This window comes from Pan troglodytes, chromosome 6 (genome assembly GCF_028858775.2).
Source record: "Pan troglodytes isolate AG18354 chromosome 6, NHGRI_mPanTro3-v2.0_pri, whole genome shotgun sequence".
NCBI lineage: Eukaryota > Metazoa > Chordata > Mammalia > Primates > Hominidae > Pan > Pan troglodytes.
Genome location: NC_072404.2, coordinates 158,275,426 through 158,291,993, shown reverse-complemented (window position 1 = coordinate 158,291,993; position 16,568 = coordinate 158,275,426). Strand labels below are relative to the sequence as shown.

The following is a 16,568-nucleotide window of genomic DNA, read 5'->3' as shown; positions in this document are numbered from 1 at the left end:
CACACATACCTTAAAGATACCATATACATCACCCACTACACACCATACACACAACACACATGCAACAATCTTTCCACAATACGTATATACACAACACACATGTCACACATACCATCACAGACACCACATCCACACGCTCTACAGGCCATACCTACACACATCACATATATCATACACACGTAGACACATACCAAACACACCACAGGCACATCATATACATACAGCATACCACACACAAAACACCCCACCGATGCACATCACGAACACACGCATAAACACCACACACAAATGCACATGGGCACACACGCCATACACACGCCACACACACACTCCCCTGGCTGGGTCTTCCAACTCTGAGTCAGAGAAAGTTAGGACAAAACAGACTCTGAAGCTAGGAAGTGATCCACACACCTGTGACTCTGAACACCCAGACACCTGCCCCTAGGCTATTGGCACCTGGCTGGCACCAGGAGGTTGGTTAAGCCCGGGCTTCTGCCCCTTGCCAGTGGAAAAGTTGATCTAAATGACCTTTCCGACAGCTTCCAGCAAGCTCACGATGGAGCTCTTTGTTGTGGGAAGACGACGGGCCATGCTTAATGCCATCATTCTTCTGTATGACTGTGCGAGTCACTTAACCTCTCTGAAGCTCTGTTGGCCAGTTAGAATGAGGTGTGCTAGGGAGAAAGAAGTGGGCTTGGAATGAGGGACAGGTGTGAATCTTGCCTCTGCCACCTCTATGGCCTTGGGAGAGTTCCTTTACCACGGTGAGCTTTGGTTTCTCCCATCAATACAATGTAGATAATAATACCTGCCTTGCAGGTTTGTTACGAGTTTACCTGGGAACACTCAGTTAAAAGGCCCAGCACACAGTAGCAGCTGAATAAATGTCACCTCCACGGGAAGGCTGGCAGACAGAATACTTGCAAAACGTGGGGTATATTTATACTAAAAAATTCTTTGTTGTTTATCTAAAATTCAAATTTGACCACATGTCCTGTATTTTATCGGGCACCCACCCCATGCACGGGGCATTATGGACAGTCTGTGGAGCTCCCGAGCAGGGGGTCTGCCCAGAGCTAGATTTTGTGCCCTGGCTGGTGAGCGAAGAATGCATTTTACATCTTTGGGGGTGGTTAGAAAACAACCACCAAAACAAAACCAAAGAATAACGTACATTAGAGAGTGTACATGGCTTGCAAAACCTAACATCTTTACATTTCCTATCAGCCCTTCCAGAAAAAGTTTGCTGACCCAAAGGTGATGGGGACTGAGAGGAAAGTCTGGGAGAACTGAGAATCTTCGCAATTTATATACCTATTTCGGGCCTGGCAAGAATGAAACTGGAAGAGTCCAGAAAATGGAATTCTCCAGGACATAAGCAGGGGGAGGCAGAGAGTGAGGCAGCTGGCTGGCAGAAGAGGCACTGTGGGAAAGTGGGGCGCTCCCTCCTGGGAGCCCTCAACATTGGGAATGGGCCTGCCCTGACTCCTCCCCTCCTTTCTCACTGCCTAGAGTCTCTCAGGGTAGGTCACTGGGTGTTCTGACGTCCAAGGGAGGCCTCGCCAGTCTTTCTGAAGGCCTCCCTGGTTGTGACTGGCCTGGGGGCAGGGAGAGAGCCCTGGGTGGAGAAAGAATTGGAGTTGGCACAAGTACCCCTTGGTAGGCAGGTCTGTGGCTGGCCTGTGTCTTTAAATCTCAGGTAATTTGGGAGGAGGGAGGGCGTGTCCGTGCAGCTTTGGCTCCTCCTGCTCACTCCCAGCAGGAGCTCCCGACAGGCCAGCCCTGCAGAGTCCTGGCTGGCTCTGCCAAGTGTAACAAACTCACAGCCCTCTCCAGACTGGCTGGGGCTGCTGGGAGACTCCCAAGGAACTCGTCAGGAAGGCAGGAGACAGGAGACGGGACCTCTACAGGGAGAGGGCGGGCCGGCCCTTGGGGGGGCTGATGTGGCCCCAAGGCTGAGTCCCGTCAGGGTCTGGCCTCGGCCTCAGGCCCCCAAGGAGCCGGCCCTACACCCCATGGGGTTGTCACTGCCCAAGGAGAAAGGGCTAATTCTCTGCCTATGGAGCAAGTTCTGCAGATGGTTCCAGAGACGGGAGTCCTGGGCCCAGAGCCGAGATGAGCAGAACCTGCTGCAGCAGAAGAGGTAAGGCCCCCTTGGTCTGCTCCCTTCCCTACCTCCCCAGGCCTGCACCTCTACCCCTCACCCCTCCCTCACCTCCTGTCTTTGTTTGGCACCTTTGGCTGGACAGATGGTGCTCCCAGGCCCGGACTGGCTCCTTGGGAGCATTCTGTCTTAAGAGCCTCAGCCTGTAGGGCTGGTGAAAGAGGATGGGGCTGAGATGGGCACAGGTGTTCACTATCTTAAGATCTAATTCGATTCTGCAAGCCTCTTGTGAATACTTCTCTAAGGGCCAGGCGTCTTGCTGGGGCTTGTAAGGATAGAGCATCACAGCCCCTCCACCCAAGAGGGGACGGCAGGTGAGGACAATGCCTTCTGTATCTCCACTGCTTGCCTCTAGAACAGTCTCTCTGGCAGGAACACATAGTATACGTACGTTCGCATGGAGGAATGAGGGAACGATTGAATGAATGAAGCAGAGAGAACCGCGGACACCAGGAACCAGAAAATAAGACAAAATGTGAAAAAAGTGACCATTCCTATGTATCTGTCTCATCAGACACTGACCAAGTCCTTACTATTTGCCCAGCACTGGGGGGATATGGAGACCCACAATGCTCAAACCCAACCTTGAGGTTTATTTCTCTCTCAGTGCGGGTGGGGACTGGGGGGAAGCGGGTCAAAATAACAGATGTTCCGAGGACCTGTGCTCTTCCGCATTCAGGTGGTGGAAATCGAGACTCTAGGGTTTAAGCCCTAAGGACATTCACTGGCGGCTTCCAGCCCCTGAAAACTTCCTAAACCCATGTCCTGCTTTCTTCACCATGACAGCTTGGAGTACAGAGCAGGAGAGGAGCGGGGAATCAGAACTCGGGGCTATCCCTGCATGTGGTATCTTCTTCAAGGTCTCTAATAGAGTTCTCTACCCAGTTAGTGGCATGCTAGAAGGAAGTCCTGCCTGTTGGGGCTTTCCCTGGGTCACGAAGGAGGCAGATGTCTGGTCATAGAGGAAAGCCTGAAGTCTTTGTGCCTTAGGGTTTTTCTCTGACCCCAAGAGTAGGAGCCTGCTTTAGCCTGACCGGGGAGGCTGCCTGGAGGCCCCTGTGTTTTCTTTTGCTGAAGGATTCTGGGTTGGGGATGGTCTCTTTCTGTGAATTATGGCTTCCCGTCTCTCCAGCCGCCCACCTCTCCCCCAAGGCCTGGGAGAGTGGGGACTGGAGCACATGTTTGGCTGATGACATCTTGAGGCAACAGAATGGCATTGTTGTTAGACAGTAGGTCGTCCTCACTGGCTTCACTCATCCTCTTCCCACTCTTAGGACCCCAGGGCCAGGGGATCCAGGCACAGAGTGCAAAAAGGCCTGGGGGATTGGAAGGGGTGGTGGAGATTCCCTGTGTGCGATATCAGGGGAGAGCAGAGTGGAGGCCCTGAGCTGAGTCTGGCTGAGAATAGGCTGCTTCCGCATGTCCTGTCTGCCCTCACTTTTCCTCAGATCATATGGGGGCTGCCTCTGCAGACTTTGGCTAGAAAGGCTTGATGTCACCCAGGAGGGATCCCCCCTCCCTGCCCTGATCTCCTTACTGGCCTGCGCACTTTCTTGGCCTTCTTCCTCCTGGATATCAGGTGTCCAGAGCAATGACTCTCCTTTGGGTGGGCACTTCCCAGAAGGATGCTGAAATTGCCTGCAAGGGGAGTTTCCTAATCTGTGCCGTCAACCAAAGAGAAGGCATGGGGGCATTGAGATAAACATGGGATGACTAAGTAAATAGGAACAATATGGACAAGTGAGGGGTGAGCTAATGGAAGAAAGGAGCACACAATGATTGAGAACCCAGTGCTGTACTAGGTACTACCACCTGCCTTATCTCCATCATCCCGGTAACAATAATGGAAGGTGGGTCCTGTCATCCCCCTATGAATGGGGCAGGCCCAGAACCCTAGAGCAAGTAAATGGTGAAGTTGAATTTGTTCCAAAGGGGACTCACAGGGAGAACTGTGGGGTGGGATTGGGTGGGATTCCATGGGGTACAGGATGGTCTAGTGAGAAAGGAAGGCTTTGAGTCTCTCCAGGATGATTGGGAATCCAAAACTCCTCTTTCTACAGTGGATGTTTCTTGGTTCTTAGCATGCAGCCCACTCTGCTTAAATCTACATTGCTGGGATCCAAGTCGAGCTCTCAACTTTCTCCCGTGTCTTCCAGGTCATCTCCCCCTTGGGCTTGGATTTTCTCGCTTCCTGATATTTAATGCATTACACATTTATTGAACATAAGGCACTCCACCTTTCTGCAGAACATGAATATGACACTGTTCCTCCTCTGAGGGAGTTCTCATTCCTATGACCAAAGTTTACTGAAGGCACATACAGGGCTAAAGATGGACTTAGTAGACATCACTAGAAGGGTGTAAATGAGTGTTCTGGAAGCATAGAGGGGGAGGTGTGAGATCTGATTTCGGCTGCTGTGGGGTGTCCTGGGCAGCTTCATAGAGGCTGCTTAACCTGAACCCCACTTCCGTCCATGTGCTGGCACTTTGTCATCTAAGGAGCAATTTGGAGGGAAGGTGATGCTTGTTGGAGCTTTTTTAAGGGTTAAATACCTGTATGAAATGTGTGAAGTGAGTGTCTGAAAAGTCATCCCTGGGTTTCTCTGGTATATTGTGCACGCTTGCCTTGGTAAATACTTACACACACACCTACTTGTAAATGCGCAAATAGACATGTGCACAAAAGGAGCTGTGGCACTTAGGATGGCAGCCGATTCCAAATCTCTAAACAACCACTTTGGCTTCCTCATCCCCATTGCCAGGAGCATGAGCTGGAGGGAGGTGGCCCACAAGTGCCCAATGTATGCCTCCGCCCCACACATTACCGCTCTTTCCTTCATCTGTGGTCACTGCTCAGGCTTGCCCCCCAACCTCCAAGAAAAATCAGGAGGAGCCATAAAACTAGAAGAACCACATAATTTAGTGGTCAGAGCCGGGGGCTGGATTCTTGGCCAAGCATCCTGCCTTTAACTCCGTGTGATCTTCTGGCAATGATTTGGTTATGTCGCTTCAGTTTCCTTTTCTGAAGCACGGGAGAACTATTCAGCTGGTGTTAGAAGGTTGTAAAGAGCAAAAGTGATAATGAGTGAGATGCTGCAGGAATGAGAGGGGCCGTGAACTTCCCCCGCACAGCACTGTATCCACCCAGGAATGCAAAAAGCCACGCACTCTGAGCAACCCTGTTGTGTACCAGCCCCAGCCCTGCCCAGAGGGCACACTCACTGGTGGGAAAGGTATTTGTGGAGAGACCAGTGGGACCCATGCCTGTCTTCTCTAACTCCTCTTCCAGCCCTGATTAAAACTGAGAATCGTGACCAAGAAATGACCAGTGGGGCATGCGTCGTGGCTCTGTCTCTGACTTGCTTCCTCCATCTGTTACATGAGCAGATTTGACTCAATTTCTGAGGGGCTTTCTAGCTCTAAAAATCTTATCTGAACTTTTCTCAAGAGTCTTGTGATCCTGCCTTGTTTCCCAGCACCTAAAAACCAAATTGGACCCATGCACACAGTGCACACATCTACAAGGATGGAGGAGCAGATGAGGGTGTGGGGTGGAGGAGACGGAGAGAGGAAGTCAGAAATCCTTCCCTGGTGGCCCAGAGGCAGCCCTGAGAAGGAGGTCATTGATCTGTTTGCTCAAGAAATAATGTGCTAGATTTTGTGCCAGGAACCCCTTAGTTGGGTTTTCACCAGTCTAATGTTGAACTAGACCGTTCAATTTTATTATAATTAATTGCCTAGTAAAAGAAAACATTCTAGAACCTGAAAATACCTTTCATATTGTTACAGTTTCAGATTTGCTCTATAATCTCTTTTGACTACTTCATCAGTGGGAGCTTAAAAGGCTTCATCTGTCTTCTTTTTGTTTCTCCCTTAGTTGAGTATTTAGTGATCCATAAGAAAACATTTTTTGTATAGGATATTTCTGATTCCTTTTTGAGTGAAGAATCCTCATTCTAAAATGGATTATGAATCATTGTACCTCTGAATCAGGGGACCTCCACCTTGGACTATTGACATTTTGGACAGGATAATTCTTTGCAGTGAGGGCTGTCCTGTGCAGGGTGCTTAGCCGTGTCCCTGCCTTTGACCCCCGTGTTGTGATCTAAACTCCTGTGATAAGTTGCTATTGAAAAATCTATTTGTCCCCCAAGCACAGGAATCTTTGAGTAGGTCAGCTCTGTGCACCTCCTTCAGGGACCCAAGGAGAGTCAGGTGTTTTGGGGTCAGCCTTACTCCCAAGCAGGTGAGCTAGGGCTTTCTGTGCTGTCCCCTTGTGGGCATATGAGGTTATTGCAAGTAATGGCTGGGCCGGATACCTTCAAAACCCATCCACAGGCTGGGCCCCCCTTTTTGCTGGAGTCTGGAGTTCACAGTCAGAGGAGGCTAGTTCTCTACAAACCTTGCTGGGTTGGGTCATAAGCTGGCTCTTCACGCAGGGTGTGGTCTGGCTAGGTTGCCAGATAAAATGCAGGACACTCAATTCAATTTAAATTTGAGATAACGAATAGGCTGCTAGTATAAGTGTATCCCCAATATTGCACGTGACATACTTATACTAAAAAAAAATTGTGCATCTAACATTCAAATCTAACTGAGCATCCTGTATTTTTATTTGGTAACTCTAGCAACTCTGGGTCTGACAGTAGCTTTTTGTTTTCCCCAGGCCACTAGAGTGTCAGAATTCACAGGGAATGGAGGTTTATGGGGGACACTTTCAGCTTCAGAGACGTGTAGGGACCAAAGGGGAATCTTTGAGCCTGCCACTGACTATACCACCACTAACATCTAGGATACAGCGAGTAGAACTCTGGACTTGGAAAAGGTGCTCTCTCGGACCCATTTCTAGATTTGCCATCAATCTTTCACACATTTGGTCAAAATGGGACACAAATGTGGAAGCATATTGGAGGAGGGCAGGGAAGAGTTAGTGGCTGGTCTCTTCCCTCGAGTACCCTTAGCATAGAGGAAGGGACACAGATACGTAGCAATTACAGCACCCAGTGAAAGATGCTGAAATAAAAGTAAGGCCACAGGAGAGAGTGAAGAACTTCTGAGCGTCTGTGTGTGTGTATGTGGTGCTAGCGATTGTTTTCCCCCCAGTCTAGGGTATCTAGAGAGGAGGGCTTTGTGCAAATGGTTGATGTGGTGGTGGTGATGGAGGGAATGTGGAAAACTTGTTTTGAAGATGTGTTTGCGTACCAAGTGTACTATTTTTCACTTATATGCTTGCTGAAAGTTGGCTTAGCGGGCGACTGATGAAAATAATAATAACAACAGTTAATTCAAATCACCTTTTGGCATTGCTGCTGATTCATTCACTCTACAGATGGTGTCCGTGAGCATCTATACCATTCTAGGTGTATTTCTAGGCATAGGCAGTGCAGAAGACACAATGAACAATTGGCGGGCTGGGGGAGTTGGATTCTAGAAGGAAAGAGCTTCATGGGCACAGACATAGGGAGAATGGTGTGCTCTGCAGAGCTGAGACAGGATGAGACCAAAATGCCAGGTCTAAGGAGTGGGTGGGACGTGCAGAGGGTGGAAAAGCAGTTGCACAAAGACCTTAAAGAGCTTCTGTGTTCCTTATCCTTAGCATTAAGGACCCATTGGACTTTTGCATTTGCCATTTAGAAAGATTATCTGAACAGCATCAAGAAGGATAGATGGGGGTAGAGTGCAGGGAAACTGGTTAAAAGAATATTTTGCTAATCTGGGCTAGAGAATGAAGACTTGAATTAATGAGGGTTAGCAGGAGCAAGGAGGTAGGGACTGAATGAAGAGACAGCTTTCCATGCTGAACTGACAGGACCTGGTGGCAGCTGCTGTGCATGGGGGCAAGGCAGAGGAGATGAGTGAGCTGATGTCTCCTCTCTGGTTGCCCTCCCACCTCCAGCTCTGGAGTCAATTTCCTGCCACTGCCAGCACTTTAGAATGTGAGCTCCTGTCTATGTCTTTTTGTATGTCACATAATTGTCAAACTATGGATAAATAGAGTTATTTCATTTACTCCCATAGAAAGACCAAATGGCTCCAGGCCAAGAGAAAATTGAATCAAAGGGACCCATGTGTCTTAGTTGGGGTAAGTTCTAATTTTAAAAGAGATTTTTAGCACACAGTAGGAATAAGAATAAAGAGATGATCTGGGGATTGAGAGAAGATAATTTTGCCTAAAACAAGCGAGAAGTGGATAATAAGGAGAGGCTAATCTGACTCAGTGAAATAAACGGATCCATGAATCCCAAATTGGGTAAATCCAAGAAGGATCCGAAGACAGAATGGGAACATTCAGATGCACATGAAATTCGATGAATGAATCCTCTAGATTGGGTTCTCTTTTTTCTCTGCATCTGTCATTGTTGGCCATAGTTTGTGTCTTAGGGGCCAATAGCCGAAACAAAGTAGCACCTAAAGCCCTCTAGACAGCTGGTCTGAAAATGATGGAGAACACTGCTTCGCAAACTTTAATGTGAACTGTTTGGAAACTGAGACCCCTGAGCTTGTCTCTGATTTATTGCCACCGGTTTTTGCATGCAAGGACCACTTAAGCAATGCTTCTCCAACTTTCATATGCCCAGGAATCAGCTGGAAATCTTCTTAAACTGCAGATTTGGATTCACTAGGTGGAAGGGTCTGCCAGAGCATTTCTATTTCTTATAAGGGCTCATGTGCTGCTGCTGATCCAGGGGTCCACTTTAAGAAGGAAGGCTGTTGAGATGATGTGAGAAGAAAGACGAGAGGCAGAAAGGAAGAGACAGAGATAATGAATGAATGAATGAACACCTATGAGGAAGGAAAGCCTGGAGCCAGGCTTGTTCTTATGGTCCACTGTTCTTTTGTGTTAAGCTCTGAAGATGCTATTGTTGGGAGGGAAGCGCCAGGATCAAAGGGTTCCGCTGAGAAGGTTGAGTAGGCAGAGGATGGTGCAACAGGAGAAATCCTGCTAGCCTGTGCATATGACTCCCTCCACAAATATGAGACAGGAATTCCTTGCACCCCTCGGTCCATGCAAAACAAGGCTTATCCTGGAGGGCAATCTCAGGGCACCTGGTGAGGGTTAAACAGGACCACTCCAGGGGTAAACTGGTTAGCAGGTAAGCACATGTCTACATAGAACTCCTCCCCTCCGTACCTGAAATGCACCGATAATACATTCACACATGATATGTTCTGATCCCAGGACCCGGTGGGGGGGCCAGGGGTTGGGGGGAAGGAAACCAGTCACGGACAATCTCAAAACGCATGCTAAATGGGCAAAAAGTTGATTTGTATTTACTGACTGTAAAGAGAAAAGACATCAATGGCCCCACCTGCCTTGATTGAAGACCCTGAAGTTCCTGCTGCTGAGGCACACACATCTGTGTATAATGGAGTCAAGCCAGGGCCTCTCCCTCCACAACTAGGTATGCTCACTGTTTCCAGCTTTCCTATTCCATCCCTTCATAGGATCTGGGAGTCTCCTCTCCTTCTAGCTGCCAAAGAGAATGATGTCCAGGCCCTGAACAAGTTGCTCAAGTATGAGGATTGCAAGGTGCACCAGAGAGGTAAGAAGCAGAAACGCAGCATGATCTCCTAGGTGAGCCCCACACATGGGGCCTCCCAGGAGTGCCCAGGACCTCGTGCTGTTGGCCTCTGAATCTATCGTCTCTAATCCGCTGTCCCACAGAAGCCATATAACCCACCTCTCTGTAAATGCCAGGAGCCATGGGGGAAACAGCGCTACACATAGCAGCCCTCTATGACAACCTGGAGGCCGCCATGGTGCTGATGGAGGCTGCCCCGGAGCTGGTCTTTGAGCCCATGACATCTGAGCTCTATGAGGGTGAGGGCCCACGGGTCTGGGGTGAAGAGCAGGAGTGACTGGTTGGGTATTTCAAGTCAGTCTCTGTGATGGATAATTTGGGAAAGACACAGGGGATCTGAGCCTCCTACTCTTTTTTTCTGTTCTCTGTCTCCCTTCCGTGTCAGTCCTGACTGCCCATCACTCGAATGCCTGCCCCCTGAAATGCCAGGGGCCTAGAGAAGAGGAAGAGATGGGCAGCAGCTGGATCCCCTGGGAATCCTGAACACCCGAGGGCTCCCTGTTCTCCATTCCAGGCTACCCCTGAGGGAAAGAGACTGGGGTGCATATGGGAGGGACCCCCTGCAGGATCCTGGGGACAGACCCATGACTGACAGCTATCTCTGGGCCAGGTCAGACTGCACTGCACATCGCTGTTGTGAACCAGAACGTGAACCTGGTGCGAGCCCTGCTTGCCCGCAGGGCCAGTGTGTCTGCCAGAGCCACAGGCACTGCCTTCCGCCGTAGTCCCCACAACCTCATCTACTTTGGTGAGAGCAGGGCTGGGCTTGGAGGACGGGCAGTTGGAAAGGTGGGCAAGGCAGGGCAGGGCCAGGCAGAGGAGGATCCTGTCTTCAGCTGTATCTGTTGGGCAGCTGGGAGGAGCAACCCTTCTAGGGCTTAATCAGACTAGAGGCCAATTTACCCCACGACCCTTCCTCTGGTTCTGCAGGAAAAGTGTCCTCAAGCCCTGAGCTGAGATGTGGGGGAAGATAAGGCTGTCACTTGGGGGAGACTGCCCACCCCATCCTGCCATCCTGCACTCTCCTACCATAGATCTCTCTGTGTCCACAGGGGAGCACCCTTTGTCCTTTGCTGCCTGTGTGAACAGTGAGGAGATCGTGCGGCTGCTCATTGAGCATGGAGCTGACATCCGGGCCCAGGACTCCCTGGGTAAGAGCTGAGATGGGGAGGGGAGCTGGGATGCTGCAGGGAGTGAGGGACAGGGTGAGGAGAGGGGCTGGGACCTTCAGGAAGACCTCAGGGTGGGGAAGGGGACATCAGGGACTTTAGGCCAGTGGCCACATGATACCCTGTGTCCTCCCCAGGAAACACAGTGTTACACATCCTCATCCTCCAGCCCAACAAAACTTTTGCCTGCCAGATGTACAACCTGCTGCTGTCCTACGACAGACATGGGGACCACCTGCAGCCCCTGGACCTCGTGCCCAATCACCAGGGTCTCACCCCTTTCAAGCTGGCTGGAGTGGAGGGTAACACTGTGGTGAGAGACGGTCCCCATCCCTGAGGTGTCTTTCTAATGACCCTCAACCTATCCTGCTGGCCCTGGGAGAAACAGAGGTGAACGCGATCCCTGATGCTTAGATCCCATTCTCAACTCAGAAATTTTTCAACCCCTCCCACTCTGGTTACCTGTTCCCTTTCTTGCCCACTCCTTTTCCCCTGAGGCATTGGGGGTTACAGAGTCTAGATCCCATGCTGGGATTGTCTGTAATGCCCCAGCCCACCTTCCCTTTCAGCCCCCAGAGCAGGGCCCTCCAGCCTCTCGTCTCCCCTTTCCAAACTCTGGAGGGAGTCATGGGAGAGGATGAGGAACCTATGAATGTCACTGTGAATGTGGGTTCTTCTGCCCTCTAAAGGCTGTCATCAAAATGAAAGGGCAGCCACCTTCTCCAGGGGTGCTGTCCTCCTGCACATGCATCCTATCCACATTCTGTGACCATCCCCTTTGCTTACTGCTCCTGAGTCATCTTCACTTTCCCTTAGATGTTTCAGCACCTGATGCAGAAGCGGAAGCACACCCAGTGGACGTATGGACCACTGACCTCGACTCTCTATGACCTCACAGAGATCGACTCCTCAGGGGATGAGCAGTCCCTGCTGGAACTTATCATCACCACCAAGAAGCGGGAGGTATGGCTCATGACAGCAGGCTGTGGCTGGGGAGGGGTGTCAGGGTCTCTGAGCCGCGTGTTCTCTTTCTGTTGCAGGCTCGCCAGATCCTGGACCAGACGCCGGTGAAGGAGCTGGTGAGCCTCAAGTGGAAGCGGTACGGGCGGCCGTACTTCTGCATGCTGGGTGCCATATATCTGCTGTACATCATCTGCTTCACCATGTGCTGCATCTACCGCCCCCTCAAGCCCAGGACCAATAACCGCACGAGCCCCCGGGACAACACCCTCTTACAGCAGAAGCTACTTCAGGTGACACCCTTGTAGGAGCAGATCAGCAGGGCAGGACTTGGCTCTCTGTCCTCAGAGACTGGTGTCCCTTTCCTCCCTCACACCATTTCTCCTCTTGCTCTAATCTCAAATATATGGGTACAAACTCCAAATGCACGCCCACAAAAACACACATACGCTCTTACTCTGAGAGCAGAGTTTGAGAAGACCCAAACCTAACAGATTAAAAAGAATCTGCTAAGGCTGGTGACCCTGGGCACCATGGAAACGCAGGGCAGAGGCCTGAAAGCCCTGAGCATTTTGACTGTTCTTCTCCCCGATTAGGAAGCCTACGTGACCCCTAAGGACGATATCCGGCTGGTGGGGGAGCTGGTGACTGTCATTGGGGCTATCATCATCCTGCTGGTAGAGGTGAGGTGTGGATGGACTCTGGGTGAGGCTGTCTGCCCGAGGAATCCAGCCCAAGTTCCGGTATCTGAGTGCTTTTGTGTCTCCCTGACCTCTTCAGGTTCCAGACATCTTCAGAATGGGGGTCACTCGCTTCTTTGGACAGACCATCCTTGGGGGCCCATTCCATGTCCTCATGTGAGTTTCCTTCCTCTCACTCCCATCCCTTCCCTCAACAGGGCTCCAGTTCCACTCCTTGGATTCCTGACCTCTCAAGAACCTTAGCTCCAGAGCCCCCTCTCTAGTGCTGTGTGTATGACCCTGGGCATTGAGTGTGGGGAGGCTGAATCTGCATGTGTGGGTACTTTCCCAGCTACATTCTTGCTGTCAGGTCCCTAGGATCATCCCAGCCCTCCCCTCATCACCCTCCTCCCTGCTCCCCCAGCATCACCTATGCCTTCATGGTGCTGGTGACCATGGTGATGCGGCTCATCAGTGCCAGCGGGGAGGTGGTACCCATGTCCTTTGCACTCGTGCTGGGCTGGTGCAACGTCATGTACTTCGCCCGAGGATTCCAGATGCTAGGCCCCTTCACCATCATGATTCAGAAGGTCAGTCCTCCCCCCAAGCTCCCTAGAGAAAGGCCCCAGAGCCACAGTCAGCAGACAGTCCCATAAAGGGCAGAACAGTAGACATTGCAGGTTCTGCAAGCCACACATGGCCTCACTGCATGTTTTTCTTCTTTTTTAACAATCCCTTTAAAAAATGTAGAAACCCTTTTCAGTTCAAAGGCCACACCAAAACAGGTCAGGTAGATCTGGTCCACAGGCCATAGATAGCCAATCCCTGTCCCAGAGGGTGGAGCTGTGAGACTTGTCGGGGTGAGACCTGTTAGAGGCTGGATGGGGCAATTGCTTGGGGAATGTGTGCAGATGTTCTCTGCCTCCTGCTCCTTCTAGATGATTTTTGGCGACCTGATGCGATTCTGCTGGCTGATGGCTGTGGTCATCCTGGGCTTTGCTTCAGGTAATCATCTCTCCAGGACCAGGGGCCATGGCAGGGAAGAGATGAGAAAATCTAGGGGGCACTGGCTCTGGCTAAACTTGGGGAGGAGGAGTAATGCAGAGATCAGAGGAGACCTATGGTATCAGAGGATGGGACGTCCTCCAGAGGTGAGAAAAATCGGGAGTGTTAGGGAGAGGTGGCTCTTAGGATCAAGATGAGGCTCATAGAAAACTAGGGACCGTAAAAACCCAAAGTTTGGAGCACTGCAGAGCTGGTGATATTGAGATGAAGGGACCAGGATGGACATGCACGCAGAGCCCGGGGTGGGCTGGTCGTCTGCATGGTTGCCATGGTAACCCTCACCCCCTTGGGTGGAGCAGCCTTCTATATCATCTTCCAGACAGAGGACCCCGAGGAGCTAGGCCACTTCTACGACTACCCCATGGCCCTGTTCAGCACCTTCGAGCTGTTCCTTACCATCATCGATGGCCCAGCCAACTACAACGTGGACCTGCCCTTCATGTACAGCATCACCTATGCTGCCTTTGCCATCATCGCCACACTGCTCATGCTCAACCTCCTCATTGCCATGATGGGCGACACTCACTGGCGAGTGGCCCATGAGCGGGATGAGCTGTGGAGGGCCCAGGTGAGCCCCCTGGTGGCAGGGAGGGTTAGGGCAAGTCATCCCCTTCCTACCAGAACCTGCCAAGCTGAGAGGCAGGATATCTCCACCCCACTTATGTTTGGACAGTTGTGGCACAGCTAGCAAAATCATGCAAAATGTACAGAAGCACTGATTAGCAATTCAACCAGGCAATACTGGAATCGCTGAGAAGAATGCCTCACAGTTTTCTCAACAGTTAAAAGCTCAGTGTTTTCTAGAGGAATCAACAAGAAATAAATCAAAAGAAAATTAACGGTGGCTAAAATTGCACTCAGTACATTTTGTTCCCAAATAAAAACTGGAGTATCAAGTCTTCTTGATAATACTTAAGTCTGCAAAATTTGATATGGAAAGCAGGATGTGTTAAAAAAGTAATGCCACCAAAACTTCCTATAGTAGCAGAAGCTATCTTCAGCCAGATCTTCAAGATAGGGAGAGAAGACCATGAGATGAATCAAATCCTCATTTAAAAAACACCTAGAAAATAATTTATCTAAAAAAATCATTTCAGCAAAATAATGGAAATTTGCCAAACTGGAAGGCATTTAACTATGCTGTGTAGAAAACGGAGTGGAAAAACTAAGCTGGGAAATAAGGTTCGCTCAGAAAAATATTTTCTCCAGGAATATATATTGATATTCTAAGTGGGATGTTTATATTTATAAGTGGCCTTTATGTCTGTAGGGTCAAAATATCTGGGAGCCCTTAAAAGCCCTTTCTATTTGCTTTCTCTGGTGCCTGTGCTCCTGGGAATGGGGCTTCTGCTTCCTGTCTTTCTCCTGCCTCTGGCCTGGCTGCGTCATGGATGTCGGGTCATTGGGTAAAGAATTGTTGGTCTCAAGCTCTATCAACTCTCTCCCACTGAAGGAGGTCAACAAAGGCTGCCCCACCTCCCAGATCCAGGGGTGTTGTTCATCACCCCCGGGGAAACCACAAGCTCCCAAGTTTCCTTGCCGTTGCTAGACTGTTAACCTTTGCCCCGCATCCTCTCCTGCTCTCGCTTTCTTCTCTGTCTGCAGTTCTCTTTCCTCTGTCTGCGCCCAGCCTCATCTCTGACTTCCCCTTTTGTTCCCATACGCAGATCGTGGCCACCACGGTGATGCTGGAGCGGAAGCTGCCTCGCTGCCTGTGGCCTCGCTCCGGGATCTGCGGACGGGAGTACGGCCTGGGGGACCGCTGGTTCCTGCGGTGAGTGATATGTGGGGGTAGGTGTCCCCTGAGAAGCCTCATCGGCAGGGTATCCCCCTGCTCAGACAGCTTCCGGCTCCTGGGGTCCCTGTGGAAGCCTGTGTGCTCCCTAGGCTCTATGCTTGTTGATTGAGCTGGTGAGGAAGGGGTCCCGTTTGGAGCTCAGACTTCTCAAAGCATCCAGGGAGTCTGTGGCAGAGCGTGCTGCTTTCTGAGGCCTAGCTGCCAAGGAGCCAGTGACCCAGGCATCCACCATGGCTGCAGAAAAGGGAAAAGGCCAGCAATGGCGGGGATGGGGGGACCAGGGGATAACAGACAAGCATCCTTCTTGGATCTGTTCTTCAAGTCCTGGCTGTGTCTCAAGTCCTCCCGCATTCCACAGGGTGGAAGACAGGCAAGATCTCAACCGGCAGCGGATCCAACGCTACGCACAGGCCTTCCACACCCGGGGTTCTGAGGATTTGGACAAAGACTCAGTGGAAAAACTAGAGCTGGGCTGTCCCTTCAGCCCCCACCTGTCCCTTCCTACGCCCTCAGTGTCTCGAAGTACCTCCCGCAGCAGTGCCAATTGGGAAAGGCTTCGGCAAGGGACCCTGAGGAGAGACCTGCGTGGGATAATCAACAAGGGTCTGGAGGACGGGGAGAGCTGGGAATATCAGATCTGACTGCGTGCTCTCACTTCGCTTCCTGGAACTTGCTCTCATTTTCCTGGGAGCATCAAACAAAACAAAAACCAAACACCCAGAGGTCTCATCTCCCAGGCCCCAGGGGAGAAAGAGGAGTAGCATGAATGCCAAGGAATGTACATCGAGAATCACTGCTCCAGGCCTGCATTACTCCTTCAGCTCTGGGGCAGACGAAGCCCAGCCCAAGCATGGGGCTGGCAGGGCGTGAGGAGCTCTCCTGTGGCCTGCTCATCACCCCTTCCGACAGGAGCACTGCATGTCAGAGCACTTTAAAAACAGGCCAGCCTGCTCGGGCGCTCGGTCTCCACCCCAGGGTCATAAGTGGGGAGAGAGCCCTTCCCAGGGCACCCAGGCAGGTGCAGGGAAGTGCAGAGCTTGTGGAAAGCGTGTGAGTGAGGGAGACAGGAACGGCTCTGGGGGTGGGAAGTGGGGCTAGGTCTTGCCAACTCCATCTTCAATAAAGTCGTTTTCGGATCCCTGCCCAGCT

The 16,568-nt window shown here is 51.0% G+C and overlaps 1 protein-coding gene across 3 annotated transcripts; it reads left to right on the top strand.

The window, feature by feature from the left end:
• Positions 1 to 1,735: 1,735 nt before the first annotated feature.
• TRPV6 (transient receptor potential cation channel subfamily V member 6) lies at positions 1,736 to 16,562 on the top strand. 3 transcript variants are annotated; one of them, XM_001161776.8, is made up of 15 exons: positions 1,736 to 2,143; positions 9,611 to 9,708; positions 9,864 to 9,986; positions 10,358 to 10,495; positions 10,800 to 10,898; positions 11,054 to 11,229; positions 11,733 to 11,879; positions 11,957 to 12,169; positions 12,473 to 12,559; positions 12,657 to 12,733; positions 12,981 to 13,146; positions 13,495 to 13,561; positions 13,921 to 14,189; positions 15,289 to 15,395; positions 15,778 to 16,562. In XM_001161776.8, the coding sequence occupies exons 1-15, from the start codon at positions 2,016 to 2,018 to the stop codon at positions 16,058 to 16,060; spliced, it is 2,178 nt and encodes a 725-aa protein (XP_001161776.1). In that variant the 5' UTR covers positions 1,736 to 2,015; the 3' UTR covers positions 16,061 to 16,562. The 3 variants fall into 3 exon arrangements, 2 of the variants coding, with proteins under 2 accessions (XP_001161776.1, XP_009452668.1); XR_010159032.1 differs by lacking the exon at positions 1,736 to 2,143 and having other exon boundaries at positions 9,381 to 9,708; positions 13,941 to 14,189; XM_009454393.5 differs by lacking the exon at positions 1,736 to 2,143 and having other exon boundaries at positions 9,381 to 9,708.
• Positions 16,563 to 16,568: the final 6 nt, after the last annotated feature.